Source organism: Dendrobates tinctorius, unplaced genomic scaffold, assembly GCF_039654945.1.
Source record: "Dendrobates tinctorius isolate UK_male_01 unplaced genomic scaffold, ASM3965494v1 ptg000008l, whole genome shotgun sequence".
NCBI lineage: Eukaryota > Metazoa > Chordata > Amphibia > Anura > Dendrobatidae > Dendrobates > Dendrobates tinctorius.
Window position 1 is genome coordinate 67987891 of NW_027361676.1, and position 22415 is coordinate 68010305.

General features: G+C 43.9%; 1 protein-coding gene across 2 annotated transcripts in view; it reads right to left on the reverse strand.

Moving 5' to 3' along the window:
• Window positions 1–10170, reverse strand: part of LOC141092139 (cytochrome P450 3A29-like) — a 73261-nt gene extending 63091 nt beyond the window's left edge. The window contains exons 1-2 of one of the 2 annotated variants that reach the window (XM_073578079.1): window positions 9929–10170; window positions 3047–3140 (exon numbers count right to left, since the gene is read on the reverse strand). In XM_073578079.1, the coding sequence (XP_073434180.1) occupies window positions 3047–3140; window positions 9929–10155 (321 nt within the window). In that variant the 5' untranslated portion in view covers window positions 10156–10170. The remainder of the gene's footprint in view (window positions 1–3046; window positions 3141–9928) is intronic. The other variant, XM_073578087.1, reaches the window with a different exon arrangement.
• Window positions 10171–22415: the final 12245 nt, after the last annotated feature.

The window sequence follows — 22415 nt, forward strand, 5'->3', positions numbered from 1 at the left end:
ACCTTAGTTACCAGCGCGCTGGTGCAGGGAGCTGGTAACCAAGTTACACATTAGGTTTCTAAGTGCCGCGCACCGCTTAGAAACCCGATGTGTACCTTGGCTACCAGCTCCCTGCACCAGCGCGCTGGTAACTAAGGTACACAGTGGGTAACTAAGCGACGTGCGTCGCTTGTTTACCCGCATGTCGCTGTCCTGATTGCTGGTGAAGCTTCCTGTTTGACAGCTCACCAGCAATCATGTAGCGACACACCAGCGATCCTGACAAGGTCATACAGTTGTGGCAAAAAGTATTGACACCCCTGCAATTCTGTCAGATAATACTCAGTTTCTTCCTGAAAATGATTGCAAACACAAATTCTTTGGTATTATTATCTTCATTTAATTTGTCTTAAATGAAAAAACACAAAAAGAATTGTCCTAAAGCCAAATTGGATATAATTCCACCCCAAACATAAAAAAGAGGGTGGACAAAAGTATTGGCACTGTTCGAAAAATCATGTGATGCTTCTCTAATTTGTGTAATTAACAGCACCTGTAACTTACCTGTGGCACCTAACAGGTGTTGGCAATAACTAAATTACACTTGCAGCCAGTTGACATGGATTAAAGTTGACTGTCCGGTGTCCTTGTGTGTACCACATTGAGCATGGAGAAAAGAAAGAAGACCAAAGAACTGTCTGAGGACTTGAGAAACCAAATTGTAAGGAAGCATGAGCAATCTCAAGGCTACAAGTCCATCTCCAAAGACCTGAATGTTCCTGTGTCTACCGTGCGCAGTGTCATCAAGAAGTTTAAAGCCCATGGCACTGTGGCTAACCTCCCTAGATGTGGACGGAAAAGAAAAATTGACAAGAGATTTCAATGCAAGATTGTGCGGGTGTTGGATAAAGAACCTCGACTAACATCCAAACAAGTTCAAGCTGCCAAGCAGTCGGAGGGTACAACAGTATCAACCCATACTATCCGTCGGCGTCTGAATGAAAAGGGACTGTATGGTAGGAGACCCAGGAAGACCCCACTTCTTACCCCGAGACATAAAAAAGCCAGGCTGGAGTTTGCCAAAACTTACCTGAAAAAGCCTAAAACGTTTTGGAAGAATGTTCTCTAGTCAGATGAGACAAAAGTAGAGCTTTTTTGGGCAAAGGCATCAACATAGAGTTTACAGGAGAAAAAAAGAGGCATTCAAAGAAAAGAACACGGTTCCTACAGTCAAACATGGCGGAGGTTCACCGAAGTTTTGGGGTTGCTTTGCTGCCTCTGGCACTGGACTGATTGACCGTGTGCATGGCATTATGAAGTCTGAAGACTACCAACAAATTTTGCAGCATAATGTAGGGCCCAGAGTGAGAAAGCTGGGTCTCCCTCAGAGGTCATGGGTCTTCCAGCAGGACAATGACCCAAAACACACTTCAAAAAGCACTAGAAAATGGTTTAAGAGAAAGCACTGGAGACTTCTAAGGTGGCCAGCAATGAGTCCAGACCTAAATTCCATAGAACACCTGTGGAGAGATCTAAAAATGGCAGTTTGGAGAAGGCACCCTTCAAATATCAGGGACCTGGAGCAGTTTGCCAAAGAAGAATGGTCTAAAATTCCAGCAGAGCATTGTATGAAACTCATTGATAGTTACCGGAAGCGGTTGGTCGCAGTTATTTTGGCTAAAGGTTGTGCAACCAAGTATTAGGCTGAGGGTGCCGATACTTTTGTTTGGCCCATTTTTGGAGTTTTGTGCAAAATGATCAATGTTTTGCTTTTTGCTTCATTCTCTTTTGTGTTTTTTTCATTTAAGACAAATTAAATGAAGATAATAATACCAAAGAATTTGTGTTTGCAATCATTTTCAGGAAGAAACTGAGTATTATCTGACAGAATTGCAGGGGTGTCAATACTTTTGGCCACAACTGTATCGTTGTCAGGATCACTGGTGAGTTGCTATGTGTGACGGGGCCCTAAGGCTTTGGAAATTGAGATTAGCAGAGTCATCCAGCATATTTGTTCTACCCAAATACTGTTTTTCAGTGAAGCTCTACCTTGGCCAGTAACAAAAAGCTTTTAGGCCATGTGCACACGATGCAGATTTCCAGCGGATCCGCAGTGGATTTTACCGCACAGAAACGCTGCATATCCGCATTGTGATGTACAGTAGCATGTTAATCAATAGAAAAAAAAAACACTGTGCAGATGCTGCGGATTTTTCCATGCGGTTGTCTTGTGGTTCAAAATATGCAGCATGTCAGTTCTTTTGTGCGGTTTTCCACCTGCTCCATTCTCCAAATCCGCATGGGAAAACCGCACAAAAACCCCAAGAAAACCGCACATAAACAGGAAGAAATCCGCAGGAAAAATGCAGGTCATTTGACCTGAGGATTTCTTCAATTCTGCGCGGAAAAATCCGCAGGGCAAAAAAGTACGTGTGCACTTAGCCTTAGGCTATGTGCACACGTAGGTTTTTGGGTGTGCGGATTTTGTAGAGAAAACCGCAGGTAAATCCGCAGGACAAAAGTCCTGCGGTTTATCTGCGGGTTTGCCTGCGGTTTTGCCCTGTGGTTTTACACCTCATAATGGATGAGGTGTAAAACTGCAGCGTTTCTGCACCAAACAATTGACATGCTGCGGATTGTAAACCGCAGCAAAACCGTGCGGAAAAATCTGCAGCATGTGCACTGCGTTTTTTTATTTCCATAGGAAATAAAGGTACTGTACAACGCAGCAGAATCTGCTGCGGACCCGCAGGTGCAGAAACGCTGCAGAACCGCAGCAGAATCCGCACCGTGTGCACATACCCTTAGTCTTTCATATTGATACAGTTCAGACAAGCACCCTGTTTTCTGTAGTTGCATAACCAGGGAAACAAAATAAACTGTACTAAGGAATAATGTGGAACTGTAACAGAATAGTTTCATGAAGATTTGCTGCTCACTGAAATAATTTCTAGCTGTAAAACTAATGATAGAGTCTAGTGTTTTATTTGCTTTACTTACTAAATATATCTATAATAGAACACATTAATATTATGGATGGAATCAGATTATGTGTTTTTATACTCACATCTTTGTTTTGAAGAAAAATTGCAATAAATGGTAGGGGTCTAGGACCGGGGATTCCATATTTTTTGAATATTCTGTATGGCCAGATCCCATAACTGGAAAGGAGGTAGGAAATTAAAAAAGGAGATTTATTTATTTCATATTTAATCCAATGATTGAAGAATATTTTCAATATTTCTAATATTAGAACTTGCTTATGTGTGATTATATTTAAAGAGGACCTGACACATGATAATGATACATACTGCCCTATTTGTGGGCAATGGTGGTCACATTATATAAATGCTCTTGTCAGAGACTTTACCAAAAAATACTTACTTAGGACCTTAGGAGGCAAAAACAGAATAACTAAAGACGACAATCTCCCACTAAAAAGTATAATTTTGAGCATCCCAGCATGCAAGAAGCGTCATCAAAATTAGAGTAATTAAAATAAATAAATGAAACAGATAAAAAGGGAACAATAGGGACTTTTTAACTAAATTACAGTAGAAAAGACATAATATCATTACATTAAATAGAAAGGCATTTAGGTTTAAAATAAATGTTAGTTTCGGACCAACCCTTTAATTTACTGTGAACGGAAGGAAAAGGCAATTAAAACCCAACTGCCTAATCATTATCGCCCTTGTCATCTGCTATTGGGGAAGAGTCAGCAGGCCCTCATACACAATATATATTGGCAAGAGCGACCAATACTCATCTAATGTGAATGGCCAGCTGTAGAGAGGAACAAGTATTTTAAGGAAAGAGAGAGATATTCACACAAATAATTAGTAATGTTGATATCAAATATTTAGACTAAGGGCTCATTCAGATATCTGCGCAAATCAGTCCGAGATCGAACAGCAATGCATGAGCTGATCGCGGGTCTCCTGATCAGACCATGACAGCTTCACAGAAAAACTTAACGCTGTCATGGCTGATCCACGGCCACTGCATACATTAGCCGTTTACGCGCAGACGTCTTCATAAGCCCTAACATTGTTTTAAGGACATTTATTCATTGTATTTTATATATTTTTTATTTATTAGGCTATGTGCACACGCTGCATTTTTTTGCTGCGGTTCCGCTGCGGTTTTGGCCCTGCAGAACCGCAGCAGTTCTGCAGACATGGTACTTTACCATGTTAGCCTATGGGTTTTCAAAACCGCAGTGCTCACGCTGCGGTTTTTTACCTGCGGAAAAGCTGCGGTTTTTTTTCCGCAGCATGTCAATTGTTTCTGCAGATTCTGCTGCGGTTTCACACCTTTAACATAGTAGAGGTGTGAAACCGCAGGGCAAAACCGCAGGCCAAACCGCAGCAAAACCGCAGGTCACTTTACCTGCGGTTTTACCTGCAGTTCCGCGGGAAAAAACCTGCAGGTGAATCTGCAGTGTGTGCACATAGCCTTAGTATATTAATGCTTCAGATGACAAAGTAAATATGAGCTTTTTCCTTCTAACACTAAAAATAAAGTTGAGAATAATTGTGTTTTTGCTGTTATATAAAGCAATTGGATACTGTAACAACTGATCATAAAAATCTTGCCTATGAAAGAGTTAATTAGTTGTGTATAAAGGGCCTGTCACACTGAGATATCGCTAGCAATATCGCTATAACTAGTGACGTTATAGCGATATTGCTAGCGATATCGCTATGTGTGATACTTACCTACGACCCGCTCCCCCGCTGGTTATCGCTGATCGCGTCCAGGACTGTTTCTCGTCGTCTGCTTCCTGCGGCGCTTCCTGCTGTGAGGACGAGCGACGTGTGGAGCCGGGCGGGAGGACGCAGGATCGCCTGGTGTGACAGGTAAGTAGCGATCCCCATCCCCAGCGATGTCACTGGTGAGATCTGCCTGTGTGGCAGCTCACTAGCGACCACTTAGCGATGTACCAGCGATCCTGACCGCGTCATATCGCTGGTCGGGATCGCTGGTACATCGCTAAGTGTGACACTACCTTAAGAGAAGGTTTATAACAGTAATCCTATAAGGAAGCTTACACAGAAGCTGAAAGAGTATGATAACAAGAATAGTAGATACTGGAGTGCTGACCTCTGCTGCACAAAGTGGTGAATTTTACTATTCACAAAGGGGAACTGAGGTCAACCATTCCTGGGGGTGGAGGGGAACAGCTCACTCCTAGAAACGCTATTAGGCCGGGGTCACACTGGCGAGGAATACGGACGAGTGAGAGGCATTAAAAGCACGCATTACACACGGAACAATGATTCTCTATGGGGCAGCTCCCAACAGCCGTATATTTCTCATCCGTATTCTACGGTCCGTGCCAATCGCAGCATGCTTCGATTGTCAGCGTACTACACCCGTAATACGCCAATGCAAGTCTATGGGTGCGCAAAAAATATGGATTACACACGGACCACACATGTGACTTGCGAGAAATACGCACCCGGTGTCTTTTAGAAAAGCCGGCAATTCAGTGCGCTATACAGTAAACTCACACTGACAGGTTTAATAAAGAAAGAAAGAATAGATATATACACATAGAATACATATATATATATACAGTATATACACATGTCATTGTGACAGACATATATAAATATTTATATTTCACAGAGTTCTTCATAGCAGAATAGCCGCTAATTCAATTGCCGACTTCTATCAAATCCTTCCCCAACCCAACATGAAATGACACATGGTTTACATTCAGTAAAGCATTTCATTTCATGTATTTTTATATGTCCCTGACTAATAATTAGATGAGGGTTTGTGTGCAAAATTAGGGAGTTGTAGTTGTTGTTTTAATGGGTTAATTTGTTGTTTAAAAATGCATGGGCTTCCCATTGCCCTATAATGGTGGCGAGTGGGTTAATCTAACAAAGGGTTAATGTCACCATTCGATTGTAAGGTGAATGCTGTAGATAAGCCCTAAAAGGTGGTGGCCGTAACTCATATTGGCCAAACCAGGTGCCACTTTGATTATGTATTGCCCCTGTAATAAGCATTGATTCTGTCAAGATAGATGTAAATTTGTTATCTATACTGATGTAGTAACACTCATACACATTTATTATTGTATTTTAATTGTCCGCTATTGTTCTATTTTATATATTTAATTCGCATTCAGTGTCTCCTTAGGGTGTGTGCACACGCTGCGGATTCTGCTGCGGAATTTTCAGTGCAGATTTGTCTAAATCCGCAGCTAAATCTGCAGGTCAAAAGACCTGTGGTTTATCTGCGGATTTACTGCGGATTAGCCTGCGGTTTTCCCCTGCTGTTTGACACCTGTCATGGAGCAGGTGCCAAACTGCTGCGGAAACAAAACCGCAGCAAATCCGCATGGAAAATTCTGCATCGTGGGCACTGCGGTTTTCATTTTACATTGCTTTTAATGGTACTGTACACCACAGAAGAAACTGTTGCGGATCCGCAGGACCAAATCCGCTGCGGATCCGCAGCATGTGCAACACACCCTGTTTATTATAGCTTTATTTTTCTTTTCCGTTCGTGCACTAAGTTCTGTGCAGCCTAGTGTGCGCATGCGGGCCTGCTTCCCCCTCTCTCCCATCCCCTGGCGCATCTCTTCGGTGTCGTCGCGGTCTGTCTCCTAGATCGCGCTCACGTGTTCTCATGGGCGTGGCTTCGGGTCACATGACCGGGATACCTCCGTGACGCTCCGGCGGCTGGAGGCGATGGGTCTTTGGTGGGTGTCTGCATGCACCCCTTTCATTGACCACATGTCTATATAAATAGATGCTATCTAGACCCCTTAGACACTCCCCTGGAAGAAGGCTGACACTGCCGAAACGTACGTAGTGACTCCTGGTGCTGCAGCATACTGAAGTTAGAACTTTATCACCGCTATTTGCACATTTGTCCTTCCACGGTTACTTTATTTGCACTTTGTCACTATATGTGATCCTTTAGTTATATGATATTATAACTTTGCATATTTTTCACTGTTTTTAATCACTTAGTGTATTTTGATTTTACCTTCAGTCTATGTTTATTACTAGTTACTGGTCTGTGGCGCCATGTTATGGCTAACTTTAGTATATAATTTTTTAAGCTACCAATTTTATATGTTATGTATCAATAAAAATATATACAGTTGTGGCCAAAGGTATTGACACCCCTGCAATTCTGTCAGATAATACTCAGTTTCTTCCTGAAAATGATTGCAAACACAAATTCTTTGGTATTATTATCTTCATTTAATTTGTCTTAAATGAAAAAACACAAAAAGAATTGTCCTAAAGCCAAATTGGATATAATTCCACACCAAACATAAAAAAGAGGGTGGACAAAAGTATTGGCACTGGTCGAAAAATCATGTGATGCTTTTCTAATTTGTGCAATTAACAGCACCTGTAACTTACCTGTGGCACCTAACAGGTGTTGGCAATAACCAAATCACACTTACAGCCAGTTGACATGGATTAAAGTTGACTCAACCTCTGTCCTGTGTCCTTGTGTGTACCACATTGAGCATGGAGAAAAGAAAGAAGACCAAAGAACTGTCTGAGGACTTGAGAAACCAAATTGTGAGGAAGCATGAGCAATCTCAAGGCTACAAGTCCATCTCCAAAGACCGGAATGTTCCTGTGTCTACCGTGCGCAGTGTCATTAAGAAGTTTAAAGCCCATGGCACTGTGGCTAACCTCCCTAGATGTGGATGAAAAAGAAAAATTGACAAGAGATTTCAGTGCAAGATTGTGCGGGTGTTGGATAAAGAACCTTGACTAACATCCAAACAAGTTCAAGCTGCCCTGCAGTCCAAGGTACAACAGTGTCAACCCGTACTATCCGTCGGCGTCTGAATGAAAAAGGACTGTATGGTAGGAGACCCAGGAAGATCCCACTTCTTACCCCGAGACATAAAAAAGCCAGGCTAGAGTTTGCCAAAACTTACCTGAAAAAGCCAAAAACGTTTTGGAAGAATATTCTCTGGTCAGATGAGACAAAAGTAGAGCTTTTTGGGCAAAAGCATCAACATAGAGTTTACAGGAGAAAAAAAGAGGCATTCAAAGAAAAGAACACGGTCCCTACAGTCAAACATGGCAGAGGTTCCCTGATGTTTTGGGGTTGCTTTGCTGCCTCTGGCACTGGACTGCTTGACTGTGTGCATGGCATTATGAAGTCTGAAGACTACCAACAAATTTTGCAGCATAATGTAGGGCCCAGTGCGAGAAAGCGTGGTCACCCTCAGAGGTCATGGGTCTTCCAGCAGGACAATGACCCAAAACACACTTCAAAAAGCACTAGAAAATGGTTTGCGAGAAAGCACAGGAGACTTCTAAGGTGGCCAGCAATGAGTCCAGACCTGAATCCCATAGAACACCTGTGGAGAGATCTAAAAATGGCAGTTTGGAGAAGGCACCCTTCAAATATCAGGGACCTGAAGCAGTTTGCCAAAGAAGAATGGTCTAAAATTCCAGCAGAGCATTGTAAGAAACTCATTGATGATTACCAGAAGCGGTTGGTCGCAGTTATTTTGGCTAAAGCTTGTGCAACCAAGTATTAGGCTGAGGGTGCCAATACTTTTGTCTGGCCCATTTTTGGAGTTTTGTGTGAAATGATCAATGTTTTGCTTTTTGCTTCAATCTCTTTTGTGTTTTTTCATTTAAGACAAATTAAATGAAGATAATAATACCAAAGAATTTGTGTTTGCAATCATTTTCAGGAAGAAACTGAGTATTATCTGACAGAATTGCAGGGGTGTCAATACTTTTGGCCACAACTGTATTTTTATACATTTTTTGCACTTTGGTTTATTTTTACACCTTGCTTTTATATGCTTCATTCTATTGTGGTGTAGAACCATATTTTTTTGTCCTATATTTTTTACTTTTTAATTTTTAATTTCACATTTGTTGCTTTACCTTTTGCCTCTGAACTCCCCACAGTGCAGAGCAGCGACAGCAGGCAGAAAGACGTGAAAGGGACGTTTGAAGACAAGGGGAGGAGAAAAGTTGTATAATGAAAATCGGAGGCAGTCTTATCTTCCAGGCAGCCTACGCCGCATAGCCTGGTAGATCGATGGTATAAAAGATGATTTTTACTTAACAAGACTTCATCCAGGAGGCATACAGGTATGACTAATTTCACCTGTATACAATGCAAATATTCATAACTTCACAACTCAAAAAGTTGACAGATTCCCTTAAAGCTCTTGGTTAATACACTGTGCTGGGGAATGTACCATCATTTGTGATTAGTGATTGATAGAAGTAACTATTTTGTTTTGCATTTGCTGAAGGTTTTTGAGCCAAATTTTTTAAAAATGGTGTACAAGGTTCATGAATTTGCTGCAAAATCATTTTTTTTTCTTAAACCAGTTTTTATAACATTTTAGCATCTAAGGTTACAAATCTATTTTAAAAAATTGAAAAAATGCATTCAATTTAAATCTCCTCCAGAAACTTTGCTTAGAAAAAAAATACAATAAGTCGCACTTCATGAATCTGTCTAAAACAGCTAAATAAGCAAAGTTCCTTAAGAAGAATTAATAAAATGCTTTAAAAAAAGAAAAACAACTAAAACATTGGCGCAAAATATATGGAGAATAAGGTGCAAACACTAAACTCACTGAAAAGGGGCAAATTACTGCAAAGTCGTGGAGAAACAAAATGATGAATAGGGGTCTATACATCCCCCTCTTACCTTCTACTATATACTTTACTGAAGGGTGAAGATAAAAGTGTTCATTTAACAGAACATGGTGTGCGGTAACGTGGTAACAAATTATGCTCATATCCCGATCTCAGGAATAGGAGGCCGTAGGAAAGTTTATCGTAAATTTGTCGCATCCATTAATGAGGAACACGTACATTCAGGACCATGGATATAAAGTCACCATCCTTCTCCTGTTATATCAAAACAAAAGACAAAGCACTTCATATAAAGAGAGAGTGAAGGAGAGGAATCTTACTAAGTGAGAAGTGCCAGCAGTGAGATGAGCAGGATCCATGTTTCTTTGGAGAAATCTGGGATGAGATACATGCTTAATCTTTCTTCGATGTTACGCGCTCTGCTGTATCCCAGGTCTTCCCCTTCTTGTTGATGGTCTTCCTGCTCTTCTGGCTCTCCTACTCCAGCAGCTTTTAATATCCTGCTCCCTCCCTTGTGTTGCTGCAATAGAGGAAGGTTCACATACATGAGAGCACTGTTGGCCACAGACCAGGGACTTGTGTGCACAGAGACATAAGAATTTTTTGTTTTGCTGGGTTTACATGATTTGAATGCGGTGATTAGCTACATGCAAGTTAGTTGGCCCACGACAGCTAATACGATTGTTCTGTGCACATAGGATATCATTGTTCCTGGCAGCACATGTCCGATTTACACAAGACGATGTGCAGCCAAGAACTATCATTTGTAGACAGGCTAAAACATAATCACACCTGACAAACAAGTGTTTTGCCAGCCTGTTTAGATGGCTTGACAGCTGCTAACTCAATTATTTACCCATTTAAAAGCATCACTAGGCCTTGTTCACACCATGTTAGTTAGCTACATGTAGCGTGCATGGCAGAAAAGGCTCACAGTATATACACTAAAACCTCAATTCATCAAAGTATTTACCAGTTTTCTTGCGTAAAACAGCTTCAAAAGTCGCACTTTTTTTCACAATTCAAAGTTGGTATTTTTTACGCTTGTCCTGGCCAGTTCTGCCAATATGGGCAGGGGATGGGGTGTGGCTAAGCCCACCATTCTAATACCTCAAAATTTGCATGGCATTAATTTTTCCAGAAATATACTCCAGTCCCTGACAGGAGTAACATTTCTGCTGGACGCACTTGGCAGTTGTAAAATGTGCCTAATTCAATAAGTAGCATGTGCACCTTACTCCAGTGGTTCTTTTAATTAATACTGGAGTGCAAAATGACAGACTTAATGAATCGGGCCCTCAGTGTATCTGTATGGTTCCATTTAGCTGACAGAAGCCCAAAAAATGGCCTTTTGGCATCCATCAAATTAATATGCACAGGAAGAGAAAAAAGTATTGTATATAAAAATGTAATTGGGAAGTGTGTTGCTCACCTTTCCTGGCTTCCACTCCACACCTTGGTTCCTCATCTTGTAGTGCCATCTTCTCACACTTCACATCTGTCCGGGATCTAGATTTGGGAAACTGTCCCATCGGCCTGGGAGGTCGGGTTATGTCCCAATTTTCCCTATATCTGTATTTTCATATCACTGATACAGTTGAACACAATTGTGGAGTAGAGCACTTTATGGGTCATTATATTGTGTGAGAGCCACTGTGAGAGGCATCCTAATGATTAAGTTTGGTACATTATGAGGACATCATACTATGCGTGGGAAATTCACTGTGAGAACACAAACACCATACTGTCAGGGAATACACTGTGGGGGCATCATACATTGTGGAATGCATGTTCTTTGGGGGCACCATACTATGTGTGTGGGTGAGAAAATGCACTGAAAACGGAAACACCGCGAAAGTATTATACAGTGTGAAAGATGATGAACTGGGGGCACTTTGTTATGCATTCGTTATTCATTCAGACTGCAAAAATTGGATTGTCCACACACAGAATTTCCTGCTTTTGTTTCTTTTGGGAGAAGAAAGAACTTATTAATAATGTACTGTATCTTATTGTATGTCTGTCCAGAAAGTAAGAAGCACAAACATATTAAGCAGCATGCCAAAATATATGCAAGTGTTAACCCCTTTACCCCCAAGGGTGATTTGCACATTAATGACTAGGCCAAATTTTACAATCCTGACCACTGTCCCTTTATGAGGTAATAACTCTGGAACGCTTCAATGGATCCCGGTGATTCTGAGAATTTTTTCTCGTGACATATTGTACTTCATGATAGTGATAAAATATATTTGATATGACTTGCGTTTATTTGGGGAAAAAAAACTGAAATTTGGTGAAAGTCTTGAAAATTTCACAATTTTCCAACTTTGAATTTTCATACCATTAAATCACAGAGATATGTTGTGAGCAGGTTGCTGGATGCAGTGACAGACAGGAGGCAGAGCTAGGGTTATCAATTTTTAATAAACAGGGGAATACTCCTCGTAGGGAGATAAATGGTTAAGCGCAGGAATAAACAGTTCAGTTTCTAAGGATATTCTGAGTTAAAGAATAAAGGATCAGGTAACGGCAGTTCCGATGAATACGGTTAGTAAGTCAGCAGTCCCTCAGTCTATGAAGTCAATAGCATCGGCAACGGCTGGCGCGGTGTCTTTTCCAGTGGGGTCCTGTGGGCATCAATGCCCCGTCTTCTGGCGGCAGCAGTCGGTCTCCGGTACCTTCCGCTGCCCCTAGTCCATATGCTGCAGTGGCTGACAAGAGTGCGGGCCACAGTCCTATACGAGCCCAACGTGGCTCGGCAAATATACACTAGCAAAATCAGGGCGCAAGTGTCTGTCCCGTACCCGGTCACTCTTATGTGGCACGTGCACTGTACTCACGGACATGGAACATACGGCGCATTGCTCTCTAGTAGTCACAGGGCACACACTGCACGTCTCCCTCTCTCTGGTAGTCATCGGTCACACACTGCAAGTCTCCCTCTCTCTGGTACCTGCTGTTGGCGGCGGGAGGTGACGGACATTGTATTGCATGATGCTGTTGCTCCCAGAATGGAGCACTCCTCTCTCTGGACTGCTGCAGTATGCACTGCTCCTGTTATGAATGAGTCACCGGAGGAGGAAAAAACAAAAAAGCAAGCTAAGTCCAGAAAACCGGAGAGGTTGGTAGCTAGCGGATTGCAGACCCCTGATCCTATTCACAACAACTAACAGTAGCCGTGAAGCGTTCCTACGGTGGTCCTAGACACCTCGTCACAGCCGGAGGGCTACATAAGCCTAAAGAAAGAAAGGGGTAATCTAAACTGCCCCAGAGCAGACCCCAAAGCAATAGACAGCCCCCAACATGTATTGTCGGTGAAAACAGATGAAAACACAAACACAGACAGAAAGACAAGCAGAGAAAATGATGGGGTCCAACTAACTAGATAGGACAGGACAGAAAAGATGCTGGCTGCAATCTGCAAAAACCCTACCAAAAATGTTCCAACATGTCTGATAGGAAAAACGGCCCTGAAGTCACTAGACTTCAAATTCTCTATATCATCACTACGATATATTCTGAAGACAGAGCAAAAGAGATTAAACCGATCAGGGACAAAATGGAAATTCAGCAAAGCCCCAGCCGGGGCAGCTGAACACAAAACTAAGCAAATCAGACAAAATCTCATGGAACAATAACAGAGCAAAACTTAGCTTTAGAAGACAGGAACTGAACTGGAGGCCAGAGCTAAGGCTAGTTTCACACTTGCTTTTTTTTGCAGCGCGTTTTTCCCGCAAAAAAACGCATTGAAAAAACGCATACAAAAGCATACAACTGCTGCGTTTTTTTCAAGCATTTTTATGAGCATGCATGAAAAAAACGCAGCGTTTTTATGCATTTGTATGCGTTTTTAGTGCGTTTTTACCGCGTTTGCGTTTTTTTCCAACATTAGGTGGCCCCTCACACTAACCCAAACCATGACTTTACTAACCCTAACCCTGACCCTAACCCTAACCCTAACCCTAACCCTAACCCTGACCCTAACCCTAACCCTGACCCTAACCCTTAACCAAACCATACTTAACCCTAACCCAAACCCTAAACCCTAACTAACCCTAACCCTAACCCTAACCCTAACCCTGACCCTAACCCTAACCCTAACCCTAACCCTGACCCTAACCCTAACCCTAACCCTGACCCTAACCCTTAACCAAACCATACTTAACCCTAACCCTGACCCTAACCCTAACCCTGACCCTAACCCTTAACCAAACCATACTTAACCCTAACCCAAACCCTAACTAACCTTAACCCTAACCCTAACCCTGACCCTAACCCTTAACCAAACCATACTTAACCCTAACCCTGACCCTAACCCTAACCCTAACCCTAACCCTGACCCTAACCCTAACCCTGACCCTAACCCTTAACCAAACCATACTTAACCCTAACCCAAACCCTAACTAACCTTAACCCTAACCCTAACCTTAACCCTGACCCTAACCCTTAACCAAACCATACTTAACCCTAACCCTGACCCTAACCCTAACCCTAACCCTGACCCTAACCCTTAACCAAACCATACTTAACCCTAACCCAAACCCTAACTAACCTTAACCCTAACCCTAACCCTAACCCTGACCCTAACCCTTAACCAAACCATACTTATCCCTAACCCTGACCCTAACCCTAACCCTGACCCTAACCCTTAACCAAACCATACTTAACCCTAACCCAAACCCTAACTAACCTTAACCCTAACCCTAACCCTAACCCTGACCCTAACCCTTAACCAAACCATACTTAACCCTAACCCTGACCCTAGCCCTAACCCTGACCCTAACCCTTAACCAAACCATACCTAACCCTAACCCTGACCCTAACCCCAACCCTAACCCTGACCCTGACCCTTAACCAAACCATACTTAACCCTAACCCTGACCCTAACTCCAACCCTAACCCTGACCCTGACCCTAACCCTAACCCTAAACCCCCTTAACTAACCCTAACTCTAACCCAAACCCCTAAATTCCATGGTTAACAAAAAAAAACGCATGTGCAAAAAAACGCATACATGAGCATGCCAGTGCGCATGTGTGCGCATCCATAGGCTATAATGGCCATTTTTAGCGCAAAACGTGCGCATATGTGCGCATGCGCTTTTTTGCAGGGCCAAAAAATGCAACATGCTGCGTCTGGAAAATACAAACGCACACCCCAAAAAAACGCAGCGCATGAAAATCGCATACATGCGCTTACCAGCGCGCAGGTATGCGCACCCATGTTAAATATAGGGGAAAAAACGCATGCGCATGTATGCGTTTTTTTCCAGCGCAAAAAAACGCAAATGTGAAACCAGCCTTAGAGCAGAGAAATCACCAGCAACCCTACAGGGCGTCGGCTGCCTTATATCCACTCAGAAATTCCTGATGTCCAATCGCAATGCACCTGTTCAGGTGACAGGTCTCTTCCATCCAAATCAGTTTCACCACCTCCTTTCACCAGCAGAGGGAGTTCATCGGACATCAAAGGTGAACGAGAAAATCAGCTCACAACAGTACCTCCCCCTTGAGGAGGGTCACCGAACCCTCATCCACGCCACCAGGCCGATCAGGATGGGCCCGATGAAAAGCAGGAACCAATCTTTCGGCATGAATATCAGATGCAGAGATCCAAGAATTATCCTCCTGGCCATAACCCTTCCACTTAACCAAATACTGGAGTCTCCGTCTAGCCAGATGAGAATCCAGTATCTTCTCAACCTCATATTCCACATTACCTTCAACCAATACAGGGTCAGAAGGTGCCACCACAGGAACTACTGGCTCAACAAACCCCTTCAACAGAGACTTATGAAACACGTTATGGATCTTAAATGTAACAGGAAGAGCCAATCGAAAAGAGACCGGATTAAGAATCGCCAAAATCTTGTAAGGTCCAATAAATTTAGGTTTAAACTTTGGAGAAGCCACCTTCATAGAGATATTCTTTGATGACAACCAAACCATATCACCCACCTTAAACCGGGGACCAATGGTCCTATGCCGGTTGGAAAACCGCTGGGCCTTTTCCTGGGAGAGAGACAACTTATCCACCACTTGGTCCCAGATCTGGTGCATTCTCTCCACCACAGTGTCAACACCTGGGCAGGCAGAAGACTCCACCTGCCCTGAAGAGAATCGAGGATGAAACCCAAAGTTACAAAAAAAGGGTGACATCAAAGTGGCAGAACTAGCTCTATTATTTAAAGCAAATTTGGCCAAGGGCAAAAATGAGACCCAATCATCCTGATCAGCAGAGATAAAACATCTCAAAAAAGACTCCAAAGTCTGGTTTGTTCTCTCTGTCTGCCCATTGGTCTGAGGGTGAAACGCAGAGGAGAAGGACAACTGAATTCCCAGCTTGGAACAAAACGTCCTCCAAAATCTAGAAACAAACTGAACTCCTCTGTCCGATACAATGTTCTCAGGAATCCCATGCAAGCGAACCACCTGTTGCAAAAACAAGGGCACCAACTCTGAGGAAGATGGCAACTTAGGGAGGGGTACAAGATGGACCATCTTAGAGAATCTATCACAAATCACCCAGATAACAGTCATTCTCTGAGAGACAGGCATATCAGAAATAAAATCCATTGAAATATGGGTCCATGGTCTCCTGGGCACCGGCAAAGGCATCAACAACCCACTAGAGCGAGAACAAGGTTTAGACCGGGAGCAAGTCCCACAGGACTGCACAAAATTCCTGACATCACGAGACAAGGCGGGCCACCAAAAAGACCCACTCACCAAATCTCTAGTACCAAAAATACCTGGATGACCAGCCAATGCGGAGCAATGAACTTCAGTCATCACTCTCTTCCTCCACTGGTCAGGAACATATGATTTTCCAATGGGACAACGCTCAGGTTTGTCCTCCTGAAACTCTTCCAGAGCATGTCTCAAATCGGGCGAGATGGCAGAAAGAACTACCCCCTCACCTAAGATGGTAGCAGGCTTGGTCACAATAGGAGACTCAGCAAAGAAACTCCTAGAGAGGGTGTCTGCCTTGACATTCTTAGTGCCTGGAAGAAAAGAGACCACAAAATCAAAACGTGTGAAAAACAAGGCCCACCTAGCCTGTCTAGGATTCAAGCGTTTGGCCGACTCAAGGTAAATCAAATTCTTGTGGTCAGTGAGGACCACGACTTGATGTCTAGCTCCCTCCAACCAATGTCTCCACTCCTCAAATGCCCATTTCATGGCTAACAGTTCCCGATTCCCCACATCATAGTTGCGTTCAGATGGGGAGAACTTTCGGGAAAAGAAAGCACAGGGATTCATTTTAGATGTTACCGGATCTTTTTGGGACAAAACAGCTCCTGCACCAATCTCAGAAGCTTCCACCTCTACCTGAAACGGGAGTGAGACATCAGGTTGCCGCAAAACCGGAGCAGAAGTGAACCTCCACTTCAGCTCCTGAAAGGAAGAAACAGCCTCCGGAGACCAATTCAGCACACCAGCACCCTTCTTAGTCAAATCAGGCAATGGTTTGGCAATACCAGAAAAATTAGCTATAAATTTACGATAAAAATTAGCCAAACCCCAAAACTTCTGGAGAGCCTTCAAAGAAGTGGGCTGAACCCAATCATAAATGGCATGTACCTTGGCCGGGTCCATTTCAATAGTTGACGGAGACAAAATAAATCCCAAAAATGAAATCCTCTGTACACCAAAAAGGCATTTCGATCCCTTAACATGCAGGGAATTCTCCCTCAAAATCCGGAACACAGTCCGAACATGACCACATGAGAGTCCCAATCCCTGGAAAAGATCAAAATATCATCCAGATAGATGATCAAAAATTTATCTACAAAGTCCCGGAAAATATCATTCATGAAGCACTGGAAGACAGAAGGGGCATTAGTGAGCCCAAAAGGCATCACCAGGTACTCAAAATGTCCCTCCGGAGTATTAAATGCCGTCTTCCATTCATCCCCATGCTTAATGCGAATAAGATTTTACGCCCCCCTGAGGTCAAGCTTGGTAAAACAGCAAGCTCCTTTAACTCTGGAGAATAAATCAGAAATCAGGGGTAACGGATACTGATATTTAACAGTAATTTTGTTGAGGGAACGATAGCCAATACAAGGCCTTAATGAACCATCTTTCTTGGCCACGAAAAAAAACCCAGCACCCAAGGGTGAAGAGAATGGTCTAATATGACCCTTCTCCAATGACTCCTTAATATAAGATCGCATAGCCTCATGCTCGGGTACAGATAAATTGAGAAGTCGACCATTGGGAAATTTACACCCAGGGCTCAGCTCAATTGCACAGTCATAACTCCTATGAGGAGGCAAAGACGCAGACATATTCTCACTAAATACATCATAAAAATCAGCCAAATAGTCAGGAACATCATGCGACTGGGGAGAAGTGGAGAAAACAGGAGCGTCCCTAAGAGCACACCGACAACCCCAACTCACCACAGACACAGATTTCCAATCCAAAACTGGATTATGGATTTGCAACAAGGGAAACCCCAGAACAATGGTATCATGCAAATTATGCAACACCAAAAATCTGCACTTTTCTTCATGGTCTGGGGCAACCCGCATTACCACCTGGGTCCAAAACTGAGGTTTATTCTTCGCCAAAGGAGTAGCATCAATACCCCTCAAAGGGATAGGTGTCCGCAGAGGTGTCATAGGAAACCCACAACGTTTAGCAAAATCCAAGTCCATCAGGTTCAGAGCCGCTCCTGAATCCGCAAAGGCCTTAGCAGAAAATGTGGACAGGGAGCAGATCAGAGTAATTGCCAGAAGAAACTTAGGTTGTACACCACCCACAGCAAATGTATGTGCAAAACGTTTCTCTCGTTTAGGGCAGACAGAAATAATATGAGAGGCATCTCCACAGAAAAAACACAGCTTATTACGCCTTCTGAACTCCTGACATTGCGCCCTAGACAAAACTATCACATTGCATAGGTTCAGACATTTGTTCAACAGGTGGCAACATTTCTCGTGTAATTTTACGTTCACGTAAACGCCGATCAACCTGAATGGCTAATGACATAGAATCGTCAAGACCAGAGGGAACAGGAAATCCCATCATAGTATCTTTTACGGTTTCTGACAAACTCTTCCGAAAGAGAGCTGCCAAGGCACCATCATTCCAGGTAGTAAGGACCGCCCACTTTCGGAATTTTTGACAGTACAACTCTGCAGAATCCTGACCCTGGCTCAATGCCAACAGGGCTTTTTCAGCTTGATCAATAGCATTAGGTTCATCATACAACAACTCCAAGGCTTGAAAAAATGCGTCCACATTAGTTAGAATAGGATCATCAGGTGTCAAAGAAAACGCCTTATCCTGGGGATCGCCGCGCAGCAAAGAGATGACAATTTTAACCTGCTGTGCAGAACTCCCCGATGAGTTAGGCTTCAAGGCAAGAAATAATTTACAATTATTCTTAAAATTCAAAAATTTAGACCGATCCCCAAAAAACACATCAGGAGTAGGGATCTTTGGTTCAGCAGCAGGTGAATGAGCAAGATAGGTGGAAATTCCCCGCACTTCAACAGTGAGCTGCACCACACGATCAGACAATTGCTTAATCTCCATTAAGAAAAAATTCCTCCTACGGCCCCAGAGAAAAAGAGGAAAAAATATACATAAAAAAAAAATTCTGACACTTTTTTTTTTTTTTTTACAATTCTTTCCTGCTATTGAGTACCATAGAATCTGCGGTATGGCTGGTGATTCTGTTATGAATGAGTCACCGGAGGAGGAAAAAACAAAAATGCAAGCTAAGTCCAGATAACCGGAGAGGTTGGTAGCTAGTGGATTGCAGACCCCTGATCCTATTCACAACAACTAACAGTAGCCGTGGAGTGTTCCTACGGTGGTCCTAGACGCCTCTTCACAGCCGGAGAGCTACATAAGCCTAAAGAAAGAAAGGGGAAATCTAAACTGCCCCAGAGCAGACCCCAAAGCAATAGACAGCCCCCAACATGAATTGTCGGTGAAAACAGATGAAGACACAAACACAGACAGAAAGACAGGCAGAGCAAACGATGGGGCCCAACTAACTAGATAGGACAGGACAGAAAAGATGCTGGCTGCAATCTTCAATAACCCTACCAAAAATGTCCCAACACGTCTGATAGGAAAAACGGCCCTGAAGTCACTAGACTTCAAAATCCCTATATCATCACTCCAATATATTCTGAAGACAGAGCAAAAGAGATTAAACCGATCAGTGACAAAATGGAAATTCAGCAAAGCCCCAGCCGGGGCAGCTGAACACAAAACTAAGCAAATAAGACAAAATCTCATGGAACAATAACAGAGCAAAACTTAGATTTAGAAGACAGGAACTGAACTGGAGGCCAGAGCTCAGCAGAGAAATCACCAGCAACCCTACAGGGCGTCGGCTGCCTTATATCCACTCAGAGATTCCTGATGTCCAATCGCAATCCACCTGTTCAGGTGACAGGTCTCTCCCATCCAAATCAGTTTAACCACCTCCTTTCACCAGGGAGTTCATCGGACATCAAAGGTGAACGAGAAAATGAGCTCACAACAGGCTCCTCTCCTGCCAGCGTTTCCTCTGGAGATGGTGGGGCCGGTCACAGTGCTGGTACTCGATGGGAAGGGGGAGCAGAGCATGCCACTTGCCTGACTGCGCTCTGCCCTGGGTTGGCACCAAACTGCGCTGCTGTTTGCGCTTTTTCTTTATATCCCCGCACCTCTTGGTCAGGAGAAAGCAAGATGGATCTAATGCTTCCCACAGACATCAGGGGATGCAGCCTCAACAGTTCCAGACCCGGCATGCAGGTACCCGCGGTACGGTCATCCCCCTTACACTCTTCCTCTCCTTTAACTCGCCATTCCACGGGCAGGATTTCTTTTTGCTCCTTTATGTTCTTCGGAGATGGGACAGATGCCCACAATTTTTGCATCCTTTTCTGCCTCTCTTGCACCTGATTCTGCCAAAGGGAATTGTTTCCGCAGGGGCGAAACACCAGCATGATCACACTATTTTGAGGCTCCTCTTGGATTTGCTTGTTAGGAGTATTCAGAACTTCAGGTTGAGTGGTAGAGTCAGGTTGAGTCTTAGAGGACGGAAGTACGTCCGAGTTCAATGGAGCAAAACCATGGCGTCAGATGCCGAGAAGAGAGGGAGAAGATGTCCCATTCTTCCACACGTCCAACATCCACTTCTGCACCTATCTCTTGGGCGCTTCGGTCTGAATCGCTGTCCTCCACAGGAGGCATACCCCCTCTGCAATTGCTCTTCACCCCACGATATGGGATTAAATTTGGGGGCTGTTGATGGTTGTTCTTATGCTCTGCATCTCTCCTCTAACTTCTTTCATTTCTTGCCATAAGTTACCCTGGGGTATGGGGTTGGACTCTAAGGCAGTAAGATACCTAAGACTCTAAGGTAGTAAGGAGCCAGACGCCAAGAAGCCACGGTGACCGGAGAAACTGGAGAGTAGTCTGAACGTGCCTAAGTCAAGCCAGAAGGTCGATGAAGTGCCAAAGAGTGAGATGCTGAGAGTGGTCAGGACATAGCAGAAGGTCAGGTAGCGAAAGATAGCGGTGCAGTACAAACGGGGCAGACGGGAGTTTAGTAAAAGTAGAAAGCCGAAGGTCAGAGCCAGAAACAGACAGCACGGAATCACAAAGCAATGCACAGAATGAGAAAACGGACTGGATCATACACGAAAAGGCAAATTGACTACACAGTATGCAAGCACACCAGGGGGTCAGACACACAGCCAGAATAGGTGTATCACTGACAAGGATCCCCAGACGAAGGCGGGTATATACAACCCTCCCCAAACCAAAAGGAGGCCATACAAAATTAACTCTGAGAGGACAGTGAAGGAACCCTGACCACAACCATGACAGTACTCCCTATTAAGGGTGGTTCACAATGCGTTATGGCAGTCCGTTTAACGGATTGCATTACAAAGCGGCATTAACGCGATGTAACGCATTCGTTAATGCACCCATAGATTGCCATAACGTAGCGCATCGCTAACGCATGTCATAATCGGCATGCATTAGTGATGTGCCGTCATGCTGTGATGAAACCTCAGACGTGGTCTGCAGCGTTCGAGGGTTTGTCATGGCTAGCGCAGATGGAGCAGCTGCGCTAGCACGATCGCATAACGCGATCAAAAAAAGGAGTAGCGTTAGAGCAGTTCATTTAACGCATGCCGTAACGCAATGTGAACCTAGCTTTAACGGGGCCACTGGACCCCCAGCCTTCTCAGGATGCCTGGCATAAAAAACCTGAACCAACCAGTCAGCATGCACTGAACCGGCCGAGACCCAAGACCAATACTCCGCACCATACCCCTTCCAGTGCACCAAATACTGCAGATTCCGGTGCACCCACCGAGAATCAACGATGCGTACCACCTCATATTCCAGATAGCCCTCCACCAATACAGGAGGACTGACGGACGAGGAGTCCTCCTCGACCGCTCCCAATGGTTTCAGAATGGACCTGTGAAAAACATTAGATATTTTGAAGGAGGCGGGAAGTTGTAACCTGTAGGCCACCGGGTTGACGACCTCCACAATTTTATATGGGCCAATGAACTTAGGACCCAGTTTGGACCTCGAGCTTAATATTGCGGGTGGATAACCACACCTTCTCACCCACACGGAATGCAGGACCCAATCCCCTTCTCTTGTCTGCCAAAAATGTATACCTTCCCTGGGCCTTGGTGATGTTTCGCTGAACCTCCACCCACAGGGTCTTTAAGCGTTGCACCGTACCCGCCGACCCAGGGCAGCCTGAGTCCATGCGAGAAAACTTCCCAAAATGCGGGTTAAACCCATAGTTGAAGGGAGAAATTCC